The sequence below is a fragment of the Juglans regia genome, chromosome 15 (assembly GCF_001411555.2).
Source record: "Juglans regia cultivar Chandler chromosome 15, Walnut 2.0, whole genome shotgun sequence".
Lineage (NCBI taxonomy): Eukaryota > Viridiplantae > Streptophyta > Magnoliopsida > Fagales > Juglandaceae > Juglans > Juglans regia.
In genome coordinates this window covers 8551965-8576713 of record NC_049915.1, presented here as the reverse complement: position 1 = coordinate 8576713, position 24749 = coordinate 8551965, and the positions used below count along the sequence as shown (strand labels likewise).

The following is a 24749-nucleotide window of genomic DNA, read 5'->3' as shown; positions in this document are numbered from 1 at the left end:
TCTTGTGTTCTATTTACTCGTTTGCCATGGCCTGCTACTCTTTCTCAAATTTTAGAAGAATCAGGTTATTGCTCACTTTCACCAAATAAGGGTACATGTTTCAGTTCCTGCATAGCTTTAGAACCTGATTGTACATTGTCTTTTGGCTCCCCTGATTAATCCCTGATAATTTTAGAAGCCTACAATGTGACTAAGGTAACTACCAAGATGATGCTTCACCAAACACTACATTTCTAGAAACATAACAATAACAAGTGGTTGCATCACAACATATCCACCATTTTCTTTTCTCATCGTATCCCAAAAACAAAAATGCATAGGCCCGTGATAATGAGATGAGAAGAGATGAATTGAGATGGTTTGTGAATAGTAGTGAGATTATTAGTTGAAATTAGATGAGATGATATGAGATGTTTCATCTCACCTCTGTATCCAAACCGGAAAGATTTACTCTGAAGATGATCAGGTACCAAAGACTTTGTAGTGACATACTGTAGGCTAAAGCTCCATAGTTTTTTTGGTAAGGTCAGAGAAATCTTAACCTTGCTGTGATGGTCTGTTATTCATGTAGGCTGTTGGTCCTCGTGCACTCTACCGAAAACCACTAACCGCCATGCAAAGTGAAATGGGTAAGGAAACACTGGCCAAAGTGAAGCTATTGGCATCCTGATCATAAGAAACTGGAAAAGAAAATCAGAGGAAGCAACATATGGAGCTATTGTCCACCCATACATATTTGGAAAAAGTTCCAAGTTTAATATATACATTGAATACTGCATCTGCAGGTATTACTGCATTAACATATTCATGAAATTCACAGTTCTTGATTTCCAACAGTCTAGAATTGTCAGAAATTGGAGGAGTCACTCAGCCTATCTAAGTTCTTTTCTTTCTTCCAAAAGTAAGAGTGACCACACTTGCAAACCACCATGCCCAGCAGCTTCTTCCTTCCCCTTTGTATATTAAGAATCCTGTGAAGAAAATAAAATATATCAACACATAAGAAACCAATTGCTTACCACTTGGAGATGGGGCCCAGATGGAGAGAGAGAGAGAGAGAGAGCATTAGTAAACAAGTGTAACCACACCTCACAGCGGAATCTCATCAAATTTCATTAACACGTTTCCCACCTTCAGTTTGAACTACTCCCTGCTAGAACATGGCAGTGAACTTTAAATTGCCAGTTACAGGTCCCTCAAGCTCTTGGTTATCGATAATTTTTCATCTGGATACATCAGACTGAATGACAAAATAGTTACTCTACGTAAGCATTTTATAGTACTACTAATCATGCAAACCCCCCTCCTGGTGTCTTCGTTCCTATATTCTAAATGAAATTTTCAACATAACATAAGAAACCATGACTTGCTTGTTGATGTGTAAAGTTCTCAATTTACGTGACTATCTAAACCAATTGATCAAATAACAGATACGAAATTGCTTTCACAACGTAGACATACCCTAATAATAGCCATCAAACAAATGGTGTAATGTTAAATTCCAGTTAGATACAAACCATCAAATAAGACAAAGTCCCAACTTGTAGACCCAAGTTCATAGCGATTACATGTATTTCCCAATGCACTTTGTGGGACAGGTATATTGTCGTACAAGTCATAGGGAGTATACTTTAGTAAGATTGAACAGTGTTAGGTATCTTGTAAACAAAACAAGATACCATCAACATTAAATATCAGAGAAATAATAAATTCGAATAATTCTCAAAAGAAAACTAAGTGTTAAACTTTTTGTTGTATTTTTATTTACGCCCTTTTAAGTAAATAAAGTAGGACACTCACGGTGAAACATGTACAGCGACAAATGATTATCAACAAGAGGCAGACAAAAATTGTTAATTCGGAAGTGCTACATACCATCACTTCTTCCCATTTCATATAATATAGGCAACAGTGCCTTGTTATTCCAGCCAAACTCACAATAAATTTTAAGTAAGAGATGAATTACATTACTCAAAAATATTTATACTAGACTAAGATTACTATATTTCATAGATAATATTTGAGCAGAAACAATAAAGATCTTTTAGTTAAACTTTTTTTTTATATAGGTAATTTTCTTGATAGTTAAACTAAACTCCTTTTTTAGACTATATTTCATAAATTTCTAGTAATATGTTCTTTTAAGTTTATGGATCAGGTCTCTTTTTTGTAAATTTTTTTTTTTTTTTTTTTCAAAAGCTAATGCTCAAGGTTTTAATGAACATCCTGGAGGATAGAAATGTGTACATAAAAGGTGAGATATGAAAGCTGTGTGACTATATTAACTTGTCATTTTCATGCATGACTTTTATCCATGTATTTTAGTGTTTTGGGCATTTGATTCGAGCAGATTGGCCTTAAAGTGCTGTATTCAACCCCATAAAATGGTTTGCACAGGAGCCATTTAGAGTTTCTTGCATGCTATTCCAAGAGATTTACAGAGTACAGGAGACCCCCATGATAACTTTAGCAGCCATCCATTTTGATTCTTTAAAGTTTTATAGCATAAACTTAATGCAAAAATAGGACCTCCACGAGACTCAAAATGATCCAAAAGCATTCGATTCAATCCCCAAAAGAAGTCTTAGCTCATCCTTTGAAAAGATGAAAGCGATTACCAGTTGGATCTTAACCATCTGAAAAATTAGATCCAGTTTGATGAGTGAGCTTCCGAGTTTCTTCCAAACAATTTGAAGAAATTAGATAGAATGGTCAAATCATTGTGTGTTTCTCTCTCAACTAACCACTCCTCCTTAAGTTGAATATCAATGTCCCTGCATAAAAGAGTGATTCAGGTAATGAGATACTAATGATGATTTAGGAGGAAGCAGAGGGAACAAGGGGACCATAATTGAAGCATTTTCTATTGTAGAGCCTCCAGGAAACAAAATTTCTCACAAGAAAAAGGCGAGGGAAAGATATAAAAACAAACCATGTTACCTCTTAAGGGCAAGAACCTCGTAATTCCTTCGCAGGTAATCAGCATACTTTGTAAGGGCTTCTTGTGCATATTGTTTACCCACAGTTCTCACTGCAGCAGCATTTAATAAATTTTCCAATGAACCATGCTTTTTTAAAAGCTTTAGGGCAGTCTTTCGACCAAATCCAGGAGCCATATGTTGGATCCCAGGAACTCCATCAACCTCATCACCCACAATGCATCCTAGCAGAAGCAGCTCTAGTTAGATGATAAAGAGAAGATAAAACACATTTTACCAGCAGTTTCAAATAATTGCAAGTGTGATCAGTCTTATTCGATTATGCGAGTGGTATATTCGATCTCTTTTCTTATTAGGTGCAATACAAATAGCGAAGACAGTTTAGAAAGAGGAAAAAAAGGTACGAATCTAATCTTCCTAATGTTTTTCCTTGTTTCTATCATACTTCACTTCAATACACACTAGAAGAATTCCAAACTCTAGGTTTTTGTATCATACCCGAGTGCCTACAATTTGGAGTTTTTGAAATTAGGGTTCCCATTTTCTGGTTTGTGTCATACTCGTACCTGAGTGCCCAAGTTACCAGCATATTAGACTTTTAGGGTTTTTGCTATTTTTTGTCTTCTTGTAGTTGGGTGTATCCTTTATATACTTCATGTGTACTTGGATTGAGCCCCCTTGAGCTTTCAATAAAATCTTGCATAACATATCCATGTAAACTTCTTTTGTACTTGGCCTTTGCCTATGGAGTGGGGAGAGTCCTCTTTGTCTGGCTTTCTCAGTTGCTTTTAATTTGGCTGGAAATCAGCAAGCCCCAGTTTCAGAAGTTCTATGCCATGCCAATGGGATGGTCACTTGGAATGTCACTTTTACAAGAAATGCTCAGGACTGGGAATTAGAAGAGCTGGCAGATTTTTACAGTTACTTGTATTCAGCAAAGCTAGGGGCCAATGGAGGAGACCATATGTTGTGGACTCACACGAGGAAAGAGAAGTTTACTGTTAAATCTTTCTATAAGGTTTTGACAGTCCTACAGCCCACTTTCTTTCCATGGAAGAGTATATGGAAGGTTTTAGTGCCTTCTAAAGTTGCTTTTTTTACTTGGACAGCTGCTCATGGGAAGATATTGACGGTTGACAATCTAAAAAAATGAGGTATGGTGATCATGGAGTGGTGCTACATGTGTAAAAAGAGTGGGGAATCGGTAGATCACTTGCTCTTACATTGTGAGGTGGCTGGGGAGCTTTGGGCTGGTATTCTTAGTAGAGCTGGGCTAAGTTGGGCTATGCCCAAAAGTGTGGTGGACCTATTAGCATGCTGGAATAGACCTCATAGTAGTGTCCAATTAGCAACCGTGTGGCAGATGATTCCTTTGTGCTTAATGTGGTGTTTATGGTTGGAAAGGAATGACAGGTGTTTTAATAACAAGAAGCGTGCAATGGGGGAAATCTGGAACTTTTTTGTATTCTCTATTTTCCAGTGGTTCTTTGCTATTGTATTGAAGGGAGGGAATGTTCATGAGTTTTTATCTTCTTTCTAGTCTACTAGAATGTAATTAGGTGCCTCTCTTAGTATATTTCCTGTGTACTTGGGCATCGCCTAATTTCATTCACATCAATAAAGATTATTACTTATCAAAAAAAAAAAAAAATCTTATTTTACCTATCAAAAAATTTTAAAAAAAAAAATCAAACTTTTTAATTCCAGCTGCTCTTGGACTGTTTTAAGGTGTTAATCAATGTCACCGGTTGCCTCAATTGGAAACAGACAAAAGGAGCTTCCTAGAAGCGCTACAAACCCAGTTTTTGTCAGCCTTAGGCTGTGTTTGGGTAGTGCACTACTATTCAATATTTTGTCATTACTTTTTCCTATCTTTTACTACTATTCACTACTATTCAATATTTTATCATTACTTTTTCACCACTTTTCACAGATCATCTGATACATCTCACTATCCAAACGTAGATTTAATGTAGCCCAAGAAAACCCAAACTGTTTCTATGAAAAAGACCCTAAATCCCATTACTTCAACTTAGCCATAATTCAGAAAGCATTTCATAAAATAAATCCAATCTATTGGCCTCCCTTTGGTAATTTAGGTGAGTTTTCCTCAAGTTTTCTCAATTCTTTTCATCAAAATTCAAGTTTAGATATCAAAAAAAAAAAAATTCAAGTTTAGATATCTTTTTTTTTATATATAAGTAAAAATATATTAATATCAATAGGAGTAACCATGTACACTGGGTGTATACAAGAGAGAACACCCAACCCATAATAGGGAGCCCCTAATGAACATTGACCAAGAGGGAGAAATTAGAAACCTATCCAATATACACCAAGCCCTATTGGGACAAAACACGCCTCCCCAAAGCAAAGCAAGTCACTGTAACTACCCCAACCCCTTATTTCCCACACAACGAATACTCCACCCAAATAATCCTACGAGGATGGAGGATGGCTTTATGCCCTCCCTCTAGTCCTCCCTTGACTAGTACTACCTCGCTTTGCATCGTTGATTGTCCAAGTAAGACGCTTTAACTCCCTGCTCTTCTTAAATCTTGATTTTGTTTCAAGCGAGTGACCTGCCTCAATTGCAGTGAGTAGTGCTATGAATTGGTCGTCAAATCCTCCATATGTAATCCCCACATACTGTTGTATCTCATTAACCTTTTGCAAAACTCAATCCGATGATGATCCAGCTATATTGTTTATCGAAGGAAGATATAACAAGGGGACAACATCTTCCCCAGACGCAGCTCCCAACTGTACACCAGGCCCTAAACATTCATCCTCACAAGGCACCAACGACAAACCCATATTTCCCCCCCCCCCCACCATATCTTGCATTCAAATCCCGTACCTCCTCAACAGCTCCATTGTTTCACTACAATAGTGAGGTCATGGCCACCATTGGAGGTTCTGGGTTGGCAGCAAGTCTTGGCAGTACATCAAGTTCCTTCACCTCCGGCGACCCTTTCTGTGCAGCTTTGACGGACCCTACATCTCCCTCTGACCTCGGCATTACACCATTTTCCTTCAACTCCAACATGTGATCCATAGTTTCTTTGGGGAGAACACGAACCAAAGGTGTACCACCGACTATCGGCCTTTCCTGTGTCACCTGTGGCGAAAGGGCATTCCATTACAGATGTCTCTATGTCGAAACTCGATGTAGAACCCACTTTAAATGACCATGTTTTCCTTTTGACCCGCCACACTCTCCTGGATCTAGTTATAGGGACTGGGCCGAAACCGATTTTCTGTTTTCCTTTATCTGATTTTAAAGGATTCGGGCCTATCTTGGGCTTCTTTCTTACAACCATGTCGCCTCCAGCTGAAAGCAAGTCTATTTTAGTAGACAAGAAAGCAATCGCTGCCTTCAACTCAACAAGCTGGGTTTCCATCTCCTTTAATGTATTGTGCATCTCTTTTTGAGCCATACCACCATACTCCTCTTTTTTAGAGGAATTGTACTCCTACTAGTTCTGAGCTTGCGTAATCTGCACACCACTTTCATAGTTCCCCTTCTTGGCCCTGATATCAAACTGAGTCATTGAAGCATGACCCGTCTTTAGAGCTGCCACATATGATTGCCTCACCACCATGGTTGTGCTTGGGTCTTTTTGTTTCAACTCCAAGTTGATGTTCTCATGACCAGATGTCCTCTTCTGGCTTTCCTTCCTTGACCCATCAACATGAATGGAGAAAAACATAGTAGTGGCTCTGCGTAATTCAACAACAAACTTCTCCCAACCCAGTCCTTCATACCCTTTAGGAATGACTACATCACTCCGCCGGACGACTCCACCATATTCGGTAACAGTTAGATACCTACCATGCACGTTGGAGCATCATTAAGCCATGAAGGCTCTGTTTCCTTCGAGCAAATGTTTTGTGAATTCTGAATTTCTCCCCGCCTATAACATTGCTTCCACCATAGCCACCAGCCACCTTATACCACTACGACCCATAGCTACAAACCTCCAAACCCTTATGCTCGTCTCCACAATTTTTAATGAGGACCTCCATGCTTCTAGTAAAATCTCAAAAACCTTCAATTCCACCCAAAAGCGCACCAACTGACCCATATTAATATCAAACCTTCGATTTCAGATGCAGGGGCTTCCCAAGCTTCATTCCTCTCAAAATTTTATGCAAAATATACGAGCACAAGCCTTTGGTGCAGATTTGAGGCAGATCTAAAGAACAGTGGAAAACGCGAGGAACACGGCTGAAGAAGAAGGATCTGCATGGTTTATCGATAAAACAGAGCCCAACTGCAACTCGGTGGCCCAAGAGTGTCAGATCGGCGATTTCAGTGGCCCACAAAGTTTAGATATCTAATGACCCTCTAATGTATTTCTATATCTATCTTGAATGGTTTCTGTCATAAAAATCAGTGCAGGATCCAATCTCTAATACTACAATTCGTAAAGAAATTAATACATAGCCACTGCATGGTGAATAAATTCAACGTTTTCTTCACTTTTGAATGAAATAATCCCCGAGTTCATTCTAGTAGTGAAAAAAGTACTCTAACCCTATGTTTTTCCCACTAACTTGACATCTCAATGGCACATCTTTCAAGTCCAAAAGGGTTCCTAGGGTCTGCACTCCATTGTGCAACCTGCAAACTGAATTTAATGCAAGTCTTTTGAAGCAATCACCTAGAACTCTAAAATTCATATCTTTTTCCACATCTACCCTAGTCGTCATTGTTTTTCATGCCAAAACTCGGGATCATAAGGCTAGATAGTGCAAGAGGCTGATAATCAAGGAAAAACACGTGGACACTTGATTTTCCCCAAGTAAATGGCTAAAAGGCACTAGGTATGAACTTGATTAGGCTTATTTGTGGTTCATGAATATTATCCTACGACAGATTGTAATTAGAAGAAATACTTTTTATCGTTTGTTTGAATTTCTATAAATGCTGTCCATAGTCAGCAAAGCTATTTCCTTGCAAGATTTGGTTTGAAAAAGCTGTTTAAAGAGAATATTTATATGATACATGCATGATTCATTTAATTAAATGTGTAGGAGGTTCAATTTCACTTGTTAGTTTCATAAAATTGTGTCTCGGCCCCTGCAGCAAAGTAATAGCCCATAAAGGCTGCTGTAGGGCTTTCCTAGGAAATCGCAAGTAGTCCTTAAGACCATGGCTTTAGCCCTTGATGAGTCACCTTTTCAATGAAACTTCTAGGAAGCTACAATGAACCGTCCAAAAGAGAATCCAACTTATTCTTTAACAGCAAAATGTAAATCTACTCATAGGTGAGTCTTTCTCTTTACCATTGACCTCATTGTTGGGAGCATATAAAAGAAATGCTCTGTGAGATATTGCTGCATAACCATTGTCCAAATAATCATCTTGCAGATGTTCTCTCAATTGACTGCTATCTCAATTACCGTCTCTAGACGATCATTGGTGAACAGAAATAACAAATTTTCAAACAAAACCAGAGAACACCATAAGCAACATAACATCTTTCAAAAGAGGTAAAGCCACACTAAACAAGAATATATAAGCAAAGAATACTCTCGAGGATGACATACATCAATCTGCCTAAAATGGAATGATCAATTGTACAAATTTGTTGGGAGAAAACATTTCAATGTCTATCAAAATAACACCAAACAGAGAACTTCAATAGATAATGGATAATATAATCTTCACATGAATTGTACCTCATACTTACTAAGGCTCAAATCACAGCGTGGCTCACAATCATACTGAGCAATGTAGTGCTTTATGGTGTAAAAGGACCATCGGTCTAACTCGTCTAAAGGCATAACAATTTGAACATCTTCTGAAATCAATTGCTTAAAGTCTTTATCAGGAGAAGCAATTACCACCCGATAGCCTTTTTGTAGAACTTGTCCAGCAAGTGTAGCTACAACATCATCTGCTTCATGGCCTTTAATTTTTATGACCTGCATGATTATGTTCATAACAGTAAAAATACAAACAACATATATCCATAAAATTGTGTACATGGGCCTCACGTATACATTTGTTTCTAATAAAATTTCTTCTTATAAAAAAAACATATATCCATAAAAAATTTGATATCAGTCTTTTTCCTAAGAAAGAAATCTAACAATATATGAGATAATATTCAAGCTTTTCTGGTCCACTTAAACATGCAAATCCCACATTGGGAAAAGGAATAACTCACATACGGTGCGTAAGTCATAAAGGTAGTAATAGATGCTAAACCCCAAATTGAGTCCTTACTAGGTGAAACCAGGCTTTATAAGTGATTTTAGGGTATGTTTGGATGTAAAATTCTTGGAAGTTTTTAATTAACAGTGAAGAAATTAAGAAGAGATGAAAGTTCTATAGGTTTTTGTGTAAATGTGGGTCCCACCTTAAAAATCTATATAAATAATAAATTTTATAATATTTATTATTTAAATTACTTATTAAAAAACTTACTAAAAATTGGGGTCAGATCAAGCAGCCCTGATTTTTTATGTTCTTTTTTTTAAAATTTTAAATTAATTTTTTTGTATTAAAATGATATATCTTAATGAAAAGATGAAATAAATTGAGATGAGTAGTTTTGTATGTTTGGGAAGAAATTAAGAAATTTTTTTTAATGTAGATGAAATTCTACTCTACTGCAGATGACTTTCACCTGCATCCAAACATAGGCTTAATACCTGACAAACTCAACCCATTCTCCCATCCAAATAACAATGCTAGGCACTGTTACTGTTCACATCCCTCTTCATTCAGCCCTTAAACAGGTGACTGATTTTCACTTTCTTTGCTTTATCTTGATGCCAAAACTTAATCTTTTGGTTCATAGAAGCTCATATTGTTGAAAATATAAAAAGTTGATATGTTGTATCAACTCTGTTAGAGGACATGGCTGTAATTAGTATAGTTTATGAGTATACAATGGTCATTTGTATGTAGTATGTATAGAATGTTGAATGTTAATGAAAATACGTATTAATTCTCTCTCTCTATGTTCGACTACATGGTATCAGAGTAAAGTGTAGTCAATTAGTGGTGGTTGTGCGACGAAGCTAGTGGTGGTTGTGCAACGGCGCTGTGGTATCACCGTCGTTGTCTGTGGTGGTTAGTGGTCGTTGTCCTCTTTGTCGTTAGTGGCTGGTATCTGATCAAGGTGTTTCCGGTGACCTCAGGTGTCGTCTCCGGTACCGGACACCAGAATTGAGATCGCCGGCATTTTCTGTGCACACCGGTGTGTCTCCCATCGTCATCGGCTGCCGGAAGCCCTGTTTATCGCCGGCGACGTCGACGTCTAGGAGCGTTTGGTGGCAGGTCTCTACTATTATGTCCTTGACTACGTCTACCCCCAATCCGGTGTAAGGTCTTATTTCTATCCAGGATAATGTATGTTTGGTAACACGTATACGGTAAACTTATTCCTGTTTAGGATAAGTTATCCTCATTTGGTATAACCTATTCCAGTTTAGGGTTAGTTTTTGAAGCCGGTACTGGCGATACCCGATACATACCGGTTCAGAACCGAAACAGAGCGGTTCAGACCCGATACAGGCCTGTTCAGACCCGATACAAGTCGGTTCAGAACCGATACTTGCTTGTTTCAGCCGGTACAGGCTTGTTTCGACCAATACAGATCCGAAATTTGGGTTTTTAATCTGGTTTTCTACTTTTCCAGATTGTGTCTCCCAGTTTTTCATCCATATTTCATATTTTGTGTGTATTCTTGACTCCAAGTTGAATTGTTGTGATACTTTTCTCCATGACAACTAAATTTGAGTCAATGTCTCTTGCACCAAACATTAGAATGCCTATAACTTCGGTAAAGTTGAATGGAAAAAACTATCTGTTGTGGTCAAAATCTGTTGAAATGTTTTTGAAAGGCAAGGGCCTTCGTCGTACTCACTTGATTGATCCAATGTCTGACTCAGCTAGTTCTACATTTGCTCAATGGGAGCAAGAAGATGCTCAAATATTGTCCATAATGTTGACCAGTATTGAGCCTAATATTTGCACCAGCTTAATACATTTTGACACTGCTGAAGAGGTGTGGAAGCATATCAAACATATGTATTCGGGTGCTGGGAACATAACCCGTATTTATGAGTTGTGTCAGCAATTCTTTGGGTTGGAACAGGGTGCTTTGGGCTTGGAAGAATATTATTCTCAAGTGATAAGCATATGTAAAGAGCTCAGAATGTATCAACCGATCACTTCTGATGTTTCAAGTATGCTAAAACAACAAGAAGATTTTAATGTTGTTCGGTTTCTTGTTGGCTTAAAACCTGAGTATAAGTCAGTGCGTTCTCAAATTTTGGCAAGTCCACAACTTCCCTCATTTCTTGATGTGTTCTCCCGACTTCAGCGAGCCACATTATCTGGACAAGGATCTCAGTTTTCTTCAGATCAGAGTAATGAGAGATCCGCTTTAGCTGCCTCCTATATTGCTCCCGGTGAGCGTGGAGAGGCCAGAGTGGTAGAGGTGCACGTGGAGGGCGTGATGCCAGAGGTAATCGCACTCGAGGTCGTGAATCTCATAAGTGCACTCATTGTGGTCGCACTAACCACTCGATGGACTATTGTTGGGATCTCCATGGTAGACCATCTGGATCTGCTAATCAAGCTATTTGCCAAAATGTTACATCACCGTCAACGAGTTCTGACCTGACTCCAGAGATGATTAGCATATCAAAGGATGAGTATGATCAGTTTTTGGCTCGCACACGAGCGACTTCATCTTCCATAGCTACTCATGCCCATTTAGGTACAGCGCCCGCCTGTCTTGTCGCATCTACTCAAGATCCACGGATTATCGATTCAGGAGCTAATGAACATTTGACCGGTTTGTCTTATTCCTTATCTAAGTTAGATACTTTGACATCTCCAAAGAGTGTTACTCTTACTAATGGTTCTCTTGCTAAAGTTACAGGCATTGGATCCACTAAGCTCACTGATTCTATATCATTGTCATATGTTCTATATGCTCCTAGTTTTCCCTTTAGTTTGTTGTCCATTAGTCAAATTACTCAAACTCTTCAATGTTCTGTCACCTTTTATCCCTCTGTATGTATCTTTCAGGATCTCAAGACAGGGAAGAAGATTGGTTCGGGGCATGAAGTTGGTGGTCTGTATTACCTTGATGTCAAACAATCACCCACTCGAGCCCTCACATCCTCATCATCTGCTTTTGAATGGCATTGTCACGTTGGACACCCATCTCTTTCTCTTTTGAAATGTCAAGTTAGGAATCTTGAAAATGCATCTTCCTTTCCTTGTGAAGCATGTCAGCTTAGCAAACACCATCGTGTGTCTTTTGTACCTCGAGTTGATAATCGAGCATCTAGTTCTTTTGAATTGGTTCACTCTGATATATGGGGACCAATCAACATTGTATCAAACAAGTTTCAATATTTTGTTACATTTGTTGATGACTATTCTCGTATGACATGGTTGTTTCTAATGAAGGCACGATCTGAACTTCTTTCCATATTCAAAGTCTTTCGGAAAGAAATTAAAACTTAATTTAGACAAAAAGTTCAAATTTTGCGTTCTGACAATGCTAGAGAATACAAATCTAGTGTCTTTGCTACTTACTTAAGTAATAAAGGAATTGTTCATCAAACTTCATGCTCTTATACACCCCAACAAAATGGGGTGGCTAAACGCAAAAATCGCCATTTGTTAGATGTAACCAGAGCACTTTTATTGCACATGTATGTTCCTAAACGTTTTTGGAGTGATGGTGTTCTTACTGCATGTCACCTTATTAACTGTACGCCTTCATCAGTCATCGATGGTTTCTCTCCATTCTCCATCTTGTTTCCTTCGTCTCCACCTTTTTCTCTCTCTCCAAAAATCTTTGGGTGTATTTGCTATATTCATAACCTTGGCCCAGGTTTTGATAAGCTTGATCCACATGTTACCAAGTGTTTCTTTGTTGGTTATTCCTGGACTCAAAAAGGATATTGCTGCTATAGTCCTGCTCTTAAACGTTACTTCACTAGTGCTGATGTCACCTTCTTTGAGTCCATACCCTATTTCTCGACAACATCTTCAGTTGTTGAGTGTGATCCTCTACCATTACCTACTCTTACCTTTTCTCCTGCACACTCACCCACTTTTACCCAATCCTCCTCAGTTCCTTCCCTTGTTCCTTTACAGGTGTACTTGCGTCGCGTGCGGCCCCCGGCTCCCATGCCTTCACCAATCTTGTCTCTATCTTCAAATCCTGAGTTACCTAGTGCTTCAGACTCTCCACCTATTGCTCTCCGAAAAGGTACTCGGTCTTGTGTTACTCAACATCCGATTGCCCAATATGTCTCTTGTCATGCCTTATCTCCATCTTTTTCATGCTTTACTTCTCAACTTTCAAAACTTTATGTTCCTAAGACAGTTCATGATGCTTTATCTGATTCGGAATGGATGACAGCTATGAAAAATTAAATGGATGCTCTTCACCATAATGGGACATGGGATCTTGTTCCTCTACCACCTGGCAAACACCTTGTTGGTTGTAGATGAGTATATACAATCAAATTTTATCCTGATGGGTCTGTTGAACGTCTGAAAGCCAGCTTGGTTGCGAAGGGTTACACTCAAACTTATGGCATTGATTATGATGAGACTTTTTTCCCAATTGCCAAAATTTCTTCTATTCGAGTATTGATCTCTCTTGCTGCTAACTTGGATTGGCCTTTATTTCAATTGGATGTTAAAAATGCATTCCTACATGGCGACTTAAATGAGGAAGTGTATATGGAGCAACCATCTGGGGTTGTTGCTCAGGGGGAGTATCGAGGTACTGTGTGCAAGTTAAAAAATGCATTATATGGTTTGAAACAATCTCCTCGAGCATGGTTTGGGAGGTTCTTTGATGCTGTATTAGCATTTGGTCTTCATAGATGCCAAACAAACCATTCGGTATTTCACCTATACAGTGATGCAGGTCATATCTTGTTGGTTGTATATGTTGATGACATTGTAATTAATGAGAGTGACTCAGCTGGAATTGCTAGGCTGAAACAATTTTTACATGATCAGTTTCAGACAAAAGACTTGGGCAAACTTACGTACTTTCTTGGAATTGAAGTCAGTTGATCTAAAAAAGGCATTAACCTATCTCAGAAAAAATATGTACTTGATCTTCTGGAAGAAACTGGCATGTTAGATGCACGACCTATTGACACTCCTATGGACCCAAATCGTAAACTCTTGAAAGATGAAGGTGAGTTGTTTGGAGATCTAGGTCGGTATCAAAGACTTGTTGGAAAATTGAATTATCTTACTATCACTAGACCTGATATCTCTTATGCAGTGAGTGTAGTGAGCCAATTTCTACAAACGCTCAGGGTCTCACATTGGGATGCTGTAATCCATATTGTTCATTATCTTAAGCGAGCTTCTGGCCTTGGACTATTGTATAGACCAAATGGACACCTTAGAATTAAAGCTTTTTCAGATGCTGATTGGGCTGGATCTCCTTCAGATAGAAGATCGACTACTGGATATTGTACTTTTGTGGGAGGTAACTTGGTTACATGGAAGAGTAAGAAGCAAACAGTAGTAGCTCGGTCTAGTACAGAAGCCGAATACAAAGCAATGGCTCACACTACTAGTGAGCTGACATGGTTGCAACACTTTCTTCAAGAGATTGGGTTTCCAGCTCCTGTCCCTCTTCAGTTACTTTGTGATAACCAAGTTGCAGTGCATATTGCGTCTAATCATGTATTCCATAAGAGGACTAAACACATTGAGATTGATTGTCACTTCATTTGGGATAAAATACTTAGTGGTGACATTTCTACACCCTTTGTGAAGTCTGCTGATCAACTTGCAGATATGTTTACCAAACCATTGTGTTGTAGTTGGTTAAAGTTTATTTGTTCCAAGCTAAGTTTATATGATATATATGCCCCAACTTGAGGGGGAGTGTTAGAAGACATGGTTGTAATTAGTATAGTTTATGAGTATACAATGGTCATTTGTATGTAGTATATATAGGATGTTGAATGTTAATGAAAATACGTATTCATTCTCTCTGTCTATATTCGACTACAAACTCCTTTACATTTTTGCTATGTGCTGCCTCTTTCTGTTCCTGTTTTTCCTCCTCCAAAAGTTTCGAAAGTGCATCCATCAGGGTCCAGCTCAGAAGCAATGCTCTTTAAGGCTTACTTCTATTCTAATGTCGTACCATCATGTTTTCCTAATACACATCCCATCAACGTATCGGTCACTGATATATATAATAACTCCACTCAAACCCCCTATAATATCTATCCTAGCTTCCAGCACCATATTGGACAATGGAGTGCAGACCCTATAATATGACGACTAGGGTAGATGTGTCGGTCACTAATATATCCTAGTCGTCACATCTACCCTATAATATCTATCCTAGGTTTTGTGACTATCTTGCTCCTTCTTTATATCTTTCTAACTTATGGTACTTTACTACACGGGTACTGCAAGAAGGGGAAGATATCTGAAGCCAATAATATTCGCCATGAATGCTAGGATTTGCAAAAAGGAGTAGTGAGATTTGCTTGAATAGGAAGGAAAATGGGTCCTTCAAAATTAATTGTGATCGAATCAAAGGCGTTTGAGGTGATAAGGGATGGTAGATATGTGCATCTTACTGAGAAGAGCTAGAGAGTTGAGAAAGGCATGAGCTTGGGGTTAGCCACGGCACTCTGGTTCACCAAGGCTTTGGAGGACTATCTGAAGGTTGGAAGAAAGGAGTTCTATACGTACATTGGGAAGGAGATAGGAGTTTTATTGTGCAGTGGTGTTCTAACTCCCGAAGCTATTACATGGCACTAGTGGAGTATGGAGGTGGTGATCAACAAAACTTCATTTTCATACCAGAGGATAGGGACAGCAAAGGATGGAGGAAGTTGGCAAAGGTAATGTGGGAGGCTAGAAGAGAAGGTGGACCTACTTGTCTACCATCGCCAGTGACGACGGTGGTTTTGAACCAACCTCATACTCGTTCGTACTGAGAGGTCCTCCAACAACTGCGGGTATCGAAGCAGTCCCATGACCATGTCAGGTTGGGTGCAAGGTTTGACAAATAGGCCAACCTAAGAGGAGTTGTAGGTCCAAAAAGAGCATGTAGTGACACCGGTTCAGTAGGTGTATAGAGACCTGATGGTGATGGCAGGTGTGATGTCAGCCTGCAAGAGAAAATGGTGCATCGTGCTCTAACGGATATGAAGAAACAAATGGATGAATTGCAAGAAAAAATAGACTGGCTTATTCGGTGCGTTAAGAAGAATAAAGGGGAGGAATTGGGCCTAGGCCTGGGCTGTGGATTGATTAAAGAAAACATAAAGGGTAGATACAAACGGGAAGGCAAATACCAGTGGGCCACATCCTGTATACATAAACAAAGGGAAGGCAAGAATAGGCTCAAGCCCAAGTGTTGGGCCTCAATCCATGGGACAATTTAAGACCAAACAACAGGAGGGCCCTGTTTGGAGGAGACAGAAGCCGAGTGACGCAGGCCCATCGTCTAGTGGGTTCCAGCCACCGTCGCCGGTGACGACTTGGGTGGTCTTGCCACATGTAGTGGAACCACCGACGGTGGAGGAGAGGGAGGATCCGATGGTTGAGGAGTTGACAGAGAGGATAATCCCGACACCAAACATGATTTTCAACACCCCTCGCTGTCAGCCGTCAGTTCCCAGGCCTGGTGTCCACAGATAGGACCGACGGGAAGTTTTGTTGTAAGGGGGTGGCGCTTCCAACAGCATCCCTTCCGATGGGTATGTTTGCAGGGGATCTGTCTGTATTGTACACAGTAAACTCATCTCCCTTCACGGCAGTTGGTCGTGACCATGCAGTGAGTGAATAGAAGGGGCTGATGGGTAGCATAGAGGAAAAGGAACTGGAGCTTGCACTAGGTGGGGGTATCTGGGGCGTCGATGGGAATGCAGGTCCTCTTTTGCTGAGGAGGTGACAGGGCTATTGTTGTCATCACCGTGGGCATCAAGGGAAGGGGCTGAGATGGACGGGGAGCCTATGTCGTTGCAGGCTTTACCTCTGCGCTAGAGCATTGTTTCGGACTAGGTCATGGATAAGGTGAAAGAAATCCAAAGCTGTGTGGGAATTGAATGCGATGGTTTTGAAAAACAATTTATGGCTTTGTTAACTTCCATTGAAGATGGAAATACTCAGATCAAGAAATCGTCGAAAAAACAGCAAGAGCTCAAGAGGTTGACTTGGTCTATTAATTATGAGGAAAGTTCAAGTAGAGAAAGGTCCAAAGGGAAGGGGTCGGCATTGTGTGTTTGCAGGAAACCAAGATGGAAAATATTCCAAGGGACATTATTAGAAGTTTGTGGAGTTGTCCGTATGGTGACTAGGTCTTTCTTGCTTCAATTGGGGCGTCTAAGGGAGTACTAGTTATGTGGGATAGGAGAGTGGTGGACAAAATGGAGAAGTATATCGGAGAATACATAGTGGCTTGTTCTTTTCAAAATGTGGAGGATCGTTTTAGATGGGATTTTGTTAGAATATATGGGCCAACCGTGGACAGGAGTAGACAGTTTCTATGGGAAGAGCTAGTTGGGTTGCATAGCTGGTGGGACATTCCTTGGCGTATAGGAGGGGACTTTAATGTTGTCAGATTCCCAAGTGAGAGATCGGGAGATAGCAGGTTGAGGCCAGCAATGTTGAGTTTGTCGGATTGTATTTTTGAGTTGGGATTGGTGGACATTCCTCTTATGGGCGGCACATTTACATGGTCCAATAACCAAACATGGTCTAGATTGGACAGATTTTTAGTCTCCCCGGAGTGGGAAATACATTACCCTGAAGTATGCCAAAAAAGATTGTCTCGCCTATGTTCTAACCATTTCTCTATTTTGTTGGATTATGAGGATATACAAGGAGGGAGGAGGTACTTTAAGGTCGAAAATATGTGGTTAAAAATATAAGGCTTTGTGGAACGGGTAAGGCAATGGTGGTCCTCCTATCAAATCCAAGGTACCCCTAGTTTCATTCTTGCAGGTAAATTAAAAGCTTTAAAACAAAATTAAAACTTTGGAATGTGCAGTTCTTTGGAGATTTAAGCAACCGCAAGAAGTCACTATTGGAGGAGCTCCATCAACTAGAAAGGCTGCAAGAGGAGCAGGGCCTTTCATTGGAGGAATTTGCTCGACGGACAGAACTAATTTCAGAGCTAGACAAGGTTACCCTATTGGAGGAGATCTCTTGGCAGCAAAAATCTCGAGCATTGTGGCTGAAAGAAGGAGACCGTAGTACCAAATTTTTTCATAGAACGGAAAATTCTCACGGGAGAACTAATGTCATTGAGATGATGAATATTGGCGGTGTTGTTTCCACGAATATCCCTAAGATCCAAGAACATGTCATTGGTTATTTTGAGCAGTTGCTTACCAAGCCTATGGAGTGGAGGCCAAAGATTGACGGGCTAGCTTTTGAGTCAATTGAGCAGCAGAATGCTACTTGGCTAGAGAGGCCGTTTGAGGAGGCCGAGGTCCATGAAGTAGTGAGAAAGATAGTAAAAGACAAAGCACCAGGTCCAGATGGATTTTCTATGGGCTTCTTTCAATCTTGTTGGGAAGTGGTGAAGGAGGACTTAATGAAGGTATTTCATGAATTTTTTCAGTTGGGAAATTTGAAAAAAGTCTCAATACCACTTTTATTGTACTTATTCCCAAGGAGGTGGGGGCATTGAAGGTTCGGGATTACCGACCTATTAGCCTTGTGAATCGGGAGTATAAGATTATTTCCAAGGTGCTTGCAAATAGATTGGGAGGAGTGTTGGGGCAGATCATTACAAAACCTCAAAATGTCTTTGTACGGGGAAGACATATCTTGGACTCAGTACTCATTGCTAATGAATGCTTAGACAGTAAATTAAAATCTGGCAATCTGGGTCTCTTGTGTAAGTTGGACATGGAGAAAACTTATAATCATGTCAACTGGAATTTCTTGTTGTATTTGCTTGGGAGATGTGGTTTTGGAGAGAGATAGTGCACATGGATTAGTTGGTACATATCAACGGCACGATTTTTCAGTTTTAGTGAATGGTTGCCCAATGGATTTTTTTAACAGCTCTCGAGGTTTAAAACAAGAAGATCCCTTATCCCCACTTCTCTTTGTCATAGTGATGGAGGCGTATAGCAGAATGATTTCAGAACTGGTTAACAGGGGGTTTTTGGCGGGATTTTCAGTTGGTGATATACGTCAAGGTACTTTTCACATCTATCATTTGTTGTTTGCAGATGACACCCTTATTTTCTGCGGGGAAAATCTAAACCAGATCCAGGCACTAAGGGCACTCCTACTTTGCTTTGAGGCGGTATCGGTATTGAAAGTGAATTTATCCAAGTCAGAGCTGGTTCCAATTGGCAACGTTCGTAATATCCGGATGTTGGCTGACGTCCTTGGTTGTAAGGTCTCCTATCTCCCTATGAACTATCTTGGCCTCCCCTTGGGGGCTACTTCCAGGGCTAAAACTATTTAGAATGCAATAATTGAGAAGATAGAACGAAGATTGGCATGATGGAAGAGATTGTATCTCTCGAAGGGTGGAAGGATTACTCTAATCAAAAGTACTCTTTCTAATCTACATACATACTTCGTATCATTGTTTCCATTTCCTGCAAGTGTGGCGGCACATATTGAGAAAATGCAGATGATTTCTTTTGGAGTGGACTGGGGGATGAATTCAAATTCCACCTGGTCAAGTGGGATAAAATATGCTCCCCAATCTCTTCTGGCAGTTTGGGAATTAAAAATATGAGGGTGTTCAACAAGGCCTTATTTGGGAAATGGTTATGGTGATATAATACAGAACAAGAAGTTTTATGGAAGTTGGTAATAGACTATAAATATGGAGGTATGTTTTGGAGGAGGGGAGAGGTAAGTGGGGTTTATGGCGTGGGTATGTGGAAACACATCAGACGAGGGTGGGAAGTATTTGTCCATCATACCAGAATTGTGATTGGAGATGGCACAAGAATTAAATTCTAGCACGATATATGGTGTGGCGATAGCACTCTCAAACACTCATTCCCTATAGTATTCACACTTGCGCGTGAGAAAGAAGTTTTAGTGGCAGGCCTAATGGAAATGGATGGTGATGTATTTCACTGGAATGTGAACTTCATTAGGGCGACCCAAGATTGAGAAGTCAACAATTTTGTGAACTTCTTCCAACTCTTATACTCCACGAGTCTGAGCACACAACGAGTTGATGCGTTGTGGTGGAAACCAGCCAGCAAAGGTATATTTTCAGTTTGTTCATTCTATAAGGCCCCCACACAAACGCAGAATAATCACTTCCCATGAAGAAGAATTTGGAGAAACAAGGCCCCTCCTCGGGCGGCATTCTTTGCATAGACAGCATCTCTAGGAAAGATCTTGACAATGAATAATCTACGGAGACGGGGGTGATAATGGTGAAATGGTGCTGCATGTGTAAACAAAGTGGTGAGACAGTGGACCATCTTCTACTATATTGTGAGATTGCTAGAGCGTTATGGATCGATGCATTCGGAAGGGTAGAATTAGCCTGGGTTATGCCTGCAACAGTGGTCGAACTCCTAGCATGTTGGTCAAGTATGGCCGATGTTCCACAAATCTCAGTTGTGTGGAAGATGATTCCTATTTGTATTCTTTGGTGCATTTGACAAGAGCACAATGACCAGGCCTTCGAAGACAGAGAGAGATCACTGGAGGAGATTAGATTATTGTTTGTTAGAACTCTATTTCTCTAGGCCAATGCTATAGATTTCAATGGCCTAGATTTTCATGATTTTCTTGCCTCCCTCCCTTCTTCTGAGATAGGTTTAACTCTTGTATATCCCCTGTGTACATGGGCTAAACCTATTCTCATTAATATAATATAATCGTTTACCTATCAAAAAAATTAATCTCCCAAGAACCATTTTAAATTCCTTTATTTGCTGAGGGACCTCCAGCAAGGAAGAAACCAGTTTTCTTTAAACCATCACACAACTGCCACCACCTTTTATAATCTATAGCATTTAGCAAGGCTTCCTATGCCAATAAGATTCAAGAACTATATGCAGTCAGAATCATTGTAAGATTTGAGTGCCATCTTTTGTGGTCTTTCTTGCACTTGTAAATGATCATTACTCCAATTACTAATTTCAAAAGATGGTTTCAAGTAGGAGTTTCACAAACTACAAATTTTCAAGTTTATTTAGCTATATGCAAATGTGGTCTATCTAAAACCTGTACAGACAACAAAGACAGCAGTTGTTATCAATTAGAAATTGTTTAATAGAACATTCCTTTTGAAGTTATTGAAGCATAATAGAATTGGCGAACATTCCTTACAAAAAGTTACTTCAAATATATTAGACTATCAAGCATATTCATAAAATTTACAAAGCATGAAAAAATAGTCAGAAAGAAGATTCACCCACTGGAACATTGCATTTTCCAAGTACATCAGCGATGATTCCATGCGACCTTCCAACATGGCCCCTTGAAAATCTTTGTGAAGCTGGAAATTGTCTTACGAATTTCTTCCTGTGTGCTTTATATGAAGGCAATAGCTGTCTGCGATGCTCGCTGCCCCCTTCCCCATCAAGAACCTGAACCACATATTTTATCAAGTATAAACACAAATCAGCCTACATTCTTTTTCTATCTTTTGGGCCAGAATTCATCTTCATTTCTGAGAACAACCACAGTATCCTAACATCTAACTTTAGAGTGACAGACAAGATCAAGAATATTTTTTATAGGTATTTCTTAATGACATGGTCAAGAACATAGAAGATAAATAATTCTAATTCTAAATCTTGTACATAATACAAACATAAAAATATTCCACAAATACATCAGGCAACAGTTAAGTGCTGACAATCAGGATACCAGCTTCAACACCAACATATCTACTGTGAGATACACTCAACTGTCACGACCTACAAAAGAAAACAGGGAAACAAAACTTGACATTGACAATTCAGCAGCATCCCTATTATCTAACACTTAGTGAGTGAATGAACTAGAACCCTATATACATATGCTAGCACATATTTGATTGATTGATTCCAATAAGTGACAGGCACTATAAAGCAAATCCATTGTCCTTGATAGGATAAGATAAGTTCTTTATAGGTCATCCTTATTTAATGAAACTGATAAACGCATCCTAATAAAGTGATATTCTTATTCTCTTTACTTGTAGTCTTATGTTCTTGGTCTCCTACATGATATAGATGAAGGAGCTGCCAACTTTTCACTTCAAAAACAAAAGGAATTACAGGTTTGCAAAAAGTGACACACAGGATGCAGTGGAAATAGTAAGGATCCTGAAATAATGAGAAACAGGCTCGAATCTTGAGCTCTATTTTAATCACAATTATACAGTTAACTGTGATCATAATTGGAAGATCATTGAAGTAAAATTTGACATGATCTAAGACGTTACTTCCTTTTTCAGCAATTAAAATACAGTTAATATTGGCGCCACCTAGAGGCAGATGAACATTTGCAAAATAAGATTAATACCTTCGTTGTGCCATCAAAAAATTGAAGCTCACAACTAAAATGTTCCAGCAGAAATGCATTCTGTCTATGTGCGTATGTAGGTGTGCACGCTGCGAACATATGTACCACGGTCCAAGTACAAAGTATATGTAAATTGCCATCTGTATCTGTGTATGAGTGTGTGCACACTAGAGGAGATACAAATAATAACAGGCTTAGACATTAAAGAAAAGAGCTTACGGCAATGACAGGGTCGCTAAGGCTGACTTGAGAGAAGAAAAGAGAGACCCAACGACCAAAAGAACGTAAGCTAGGCGTGCTTCCCGCATAGCAGAGAGGATTAACGTCCAAGAAGAACACCCTCTTCTTGCCTCTCTTCTTCGCTTCGCTTTCGGGTACTAATTGCCCATCAGCTGCTTGATTAAACGACCCAGAAACGGAAGCAGTATGAGTGATAGCAGAATGCGTCGCTGCTTCCGTTTTCCTCGTTTTCGCAATGGTTGCTGCTGCTGTTTTGAATTTGAGAGTCCTATACGAGAAATAAACTGGTGGTGGTGGGCTGGGAGGGAGAGGAGGATGGATGTGAACATGGGTAAACATCGCAATCTGCACCATCTTCGAACGGCACGCCCACCTGATGTCTTTATAGTTTATGCAGCACCTCCTCAATTGGGAGCTGGAACCTCGTAGGGGTGGACACAGGCCTAGGATGGGAGGAACTCGGCCTAGCCCTGCCCGAGTTGCCGCAGCCTGCAGGCCCATCTTCTATATTCCAACAAATAGGAAATTTTTTAAAACAAAATTGTGGAATGTTTATTGGGTTAAATACTAAAAGAACAGTCATTGTAATTTTTCGGAGTTTAGTATACCCTAATTTTGATTTTTTTTTTTCTTTTATAATCATGGGTGTCTGGGCTAGCTTGCACACGCATCTCGACTAATCCTATGGGACTCTGAAGTTAACGACCAGGTAAATCTCTAGTGGCCCTAAGGGAACTCGAACTAGTGACCATTGAGGAACAAACCCAAAGCTGGACGAGATTTTGAACTTTTCTCTCTCTCTCTCTCTATATTTTAGATTTTGATTAAATTAAGCCCATTCTATTGTTAATATTATGTTAAAATGTAACTATTCCAAGTGTTCGGGTACTATTTTTTTTTTATAAGTAAAAAGGGAAGGCGGGGGTAACCAACGTAACAACCCTCATTGGACGTGATCATAACAGGAGTGGTAGGACCCCATGTTTTGTGATCCATGGTCAAGCCACTAGTCATGTCATGACAAGACTGGACAGCCCCACAGCAGTCCCATGGGCATGTCAGCCACATGCCAACAGCCATGCTAGCCATGCCAGCCATGCCCATGGGCCAGCCTAGCCCACCCATGGGCTCATGCATGCCATGGGTCAACTTGGCTCATGCCAACCATATTATTTTTTATTATTAATTTTTATTTAATTATTTATTTTTCAATGGACCTATTGGGGGTTTTCAAGTTGTAATCCTTATAAATAGGACCCTTGGGCTTTGCATTTACATTTTTTGGCAAATTTCCTAGTGGGTAGATTATCTTGTTCTTGAGATCATCATTCGATGCTAAGGCACTTGGGTTCTTTGGGATGCAATACGTGAATCCCTTAAAAGAGGATCACACTTTACAATTTGTGAATATGTGTGATTCAATCTATCTTGTTATTGCAACTTGGTGCAATTCGTGAATCCAAGTTGTGTTTATCAATATATGAGGTTTATTCAATTCTTGTGCAATTCATGAATCAAGTGTTGAATTATCTTATTTGTTCTTTTGTTCATTTAAGTTCATAAATATTGTTACTTTTGTTCTTAAGTGTTCATCATAGTGTTCTTGGTGTTCATCTTATTTTTTTGCTCTTCCAATCCATCAAATCCATAAAAGTCAACCAACACTTGTGTTAGTCAACTTTTCATAAATTGTTTGTTTCATCTTTGTTGCCTAGCCGAATCCTACTTCCATTTGAATTTGAATTCAAATTTCGGCAATCCTTGCGTAATTTGAATTGTCCTAGCCGAACACTCCACTTGCCTAATTAAGGTTCCTATAATCTATGAACCCTAATTGACCAAAAGTCTTACTAGCCACCCAACACTCTTGCCCTAAGTCCAAAACCCTAATCCTAAACCCTAGCCGTCCATCATCATCTTCCCAACACTAAACCCTAAACTCAAGTGGCGCCAACCCTAGTGTTCCCATCTTACCATCTTTGTCACTTACCATAAATAACCTCATCATCCACATAAGCCCTAGCCGTCCACCTCGAGGCTCCATAAGGTGATTCTTTCCTTTTAGAAGTCTT

At 39.6% G+C, this 24749-nt stretch overlaps 1 protein-coding gene across 3 annotated transcripts; it reads right to left on the bottom strand.

Annotated features, from left to right (window-relative positions):
* Nucleotides 1-696: 696 nt before the first annotated feature.
* Nucleotides 697-23176, bottom strand: LOC108986753 (5'-3' exonuclease). Of its 3 annotated transcripts, none has more exons than XR_001995414.2 (7): nt 22657-23176; nt 21345-21515; nt 8639-8873; nt 2941-3163; nt 2619-2774; nt 1089-1240; nt 697-971 (listed from the first exon to the last, which is right to left on the bottom strand). XR_001995414.2 is itself a non-coding variant. In XM_018959494.2 (6 exons), exons 1-5 carry the CDS (start codon nt 23029-23031, stop codon nt 2645-2647), a joined length of 1134 nt encoding a protein of 377 aa, XP_018815039.1. In that variant the 5' UTR covers nt 23032-23176; the 3' UTR covers nt 697-971; nt 2619-2644. The 3 variants fall into 3 exon arrangements, 1 of the variants encoding a protein (XP_018815039.1); XR_001995416.2 differs by having other exon boundaries at nt 1089-1150; XM_018959494.2 differs by lacking the exon at nt 1089-1240.
* Nucleotides 23177-24749: the final 1573 nt, after the last annotated feature.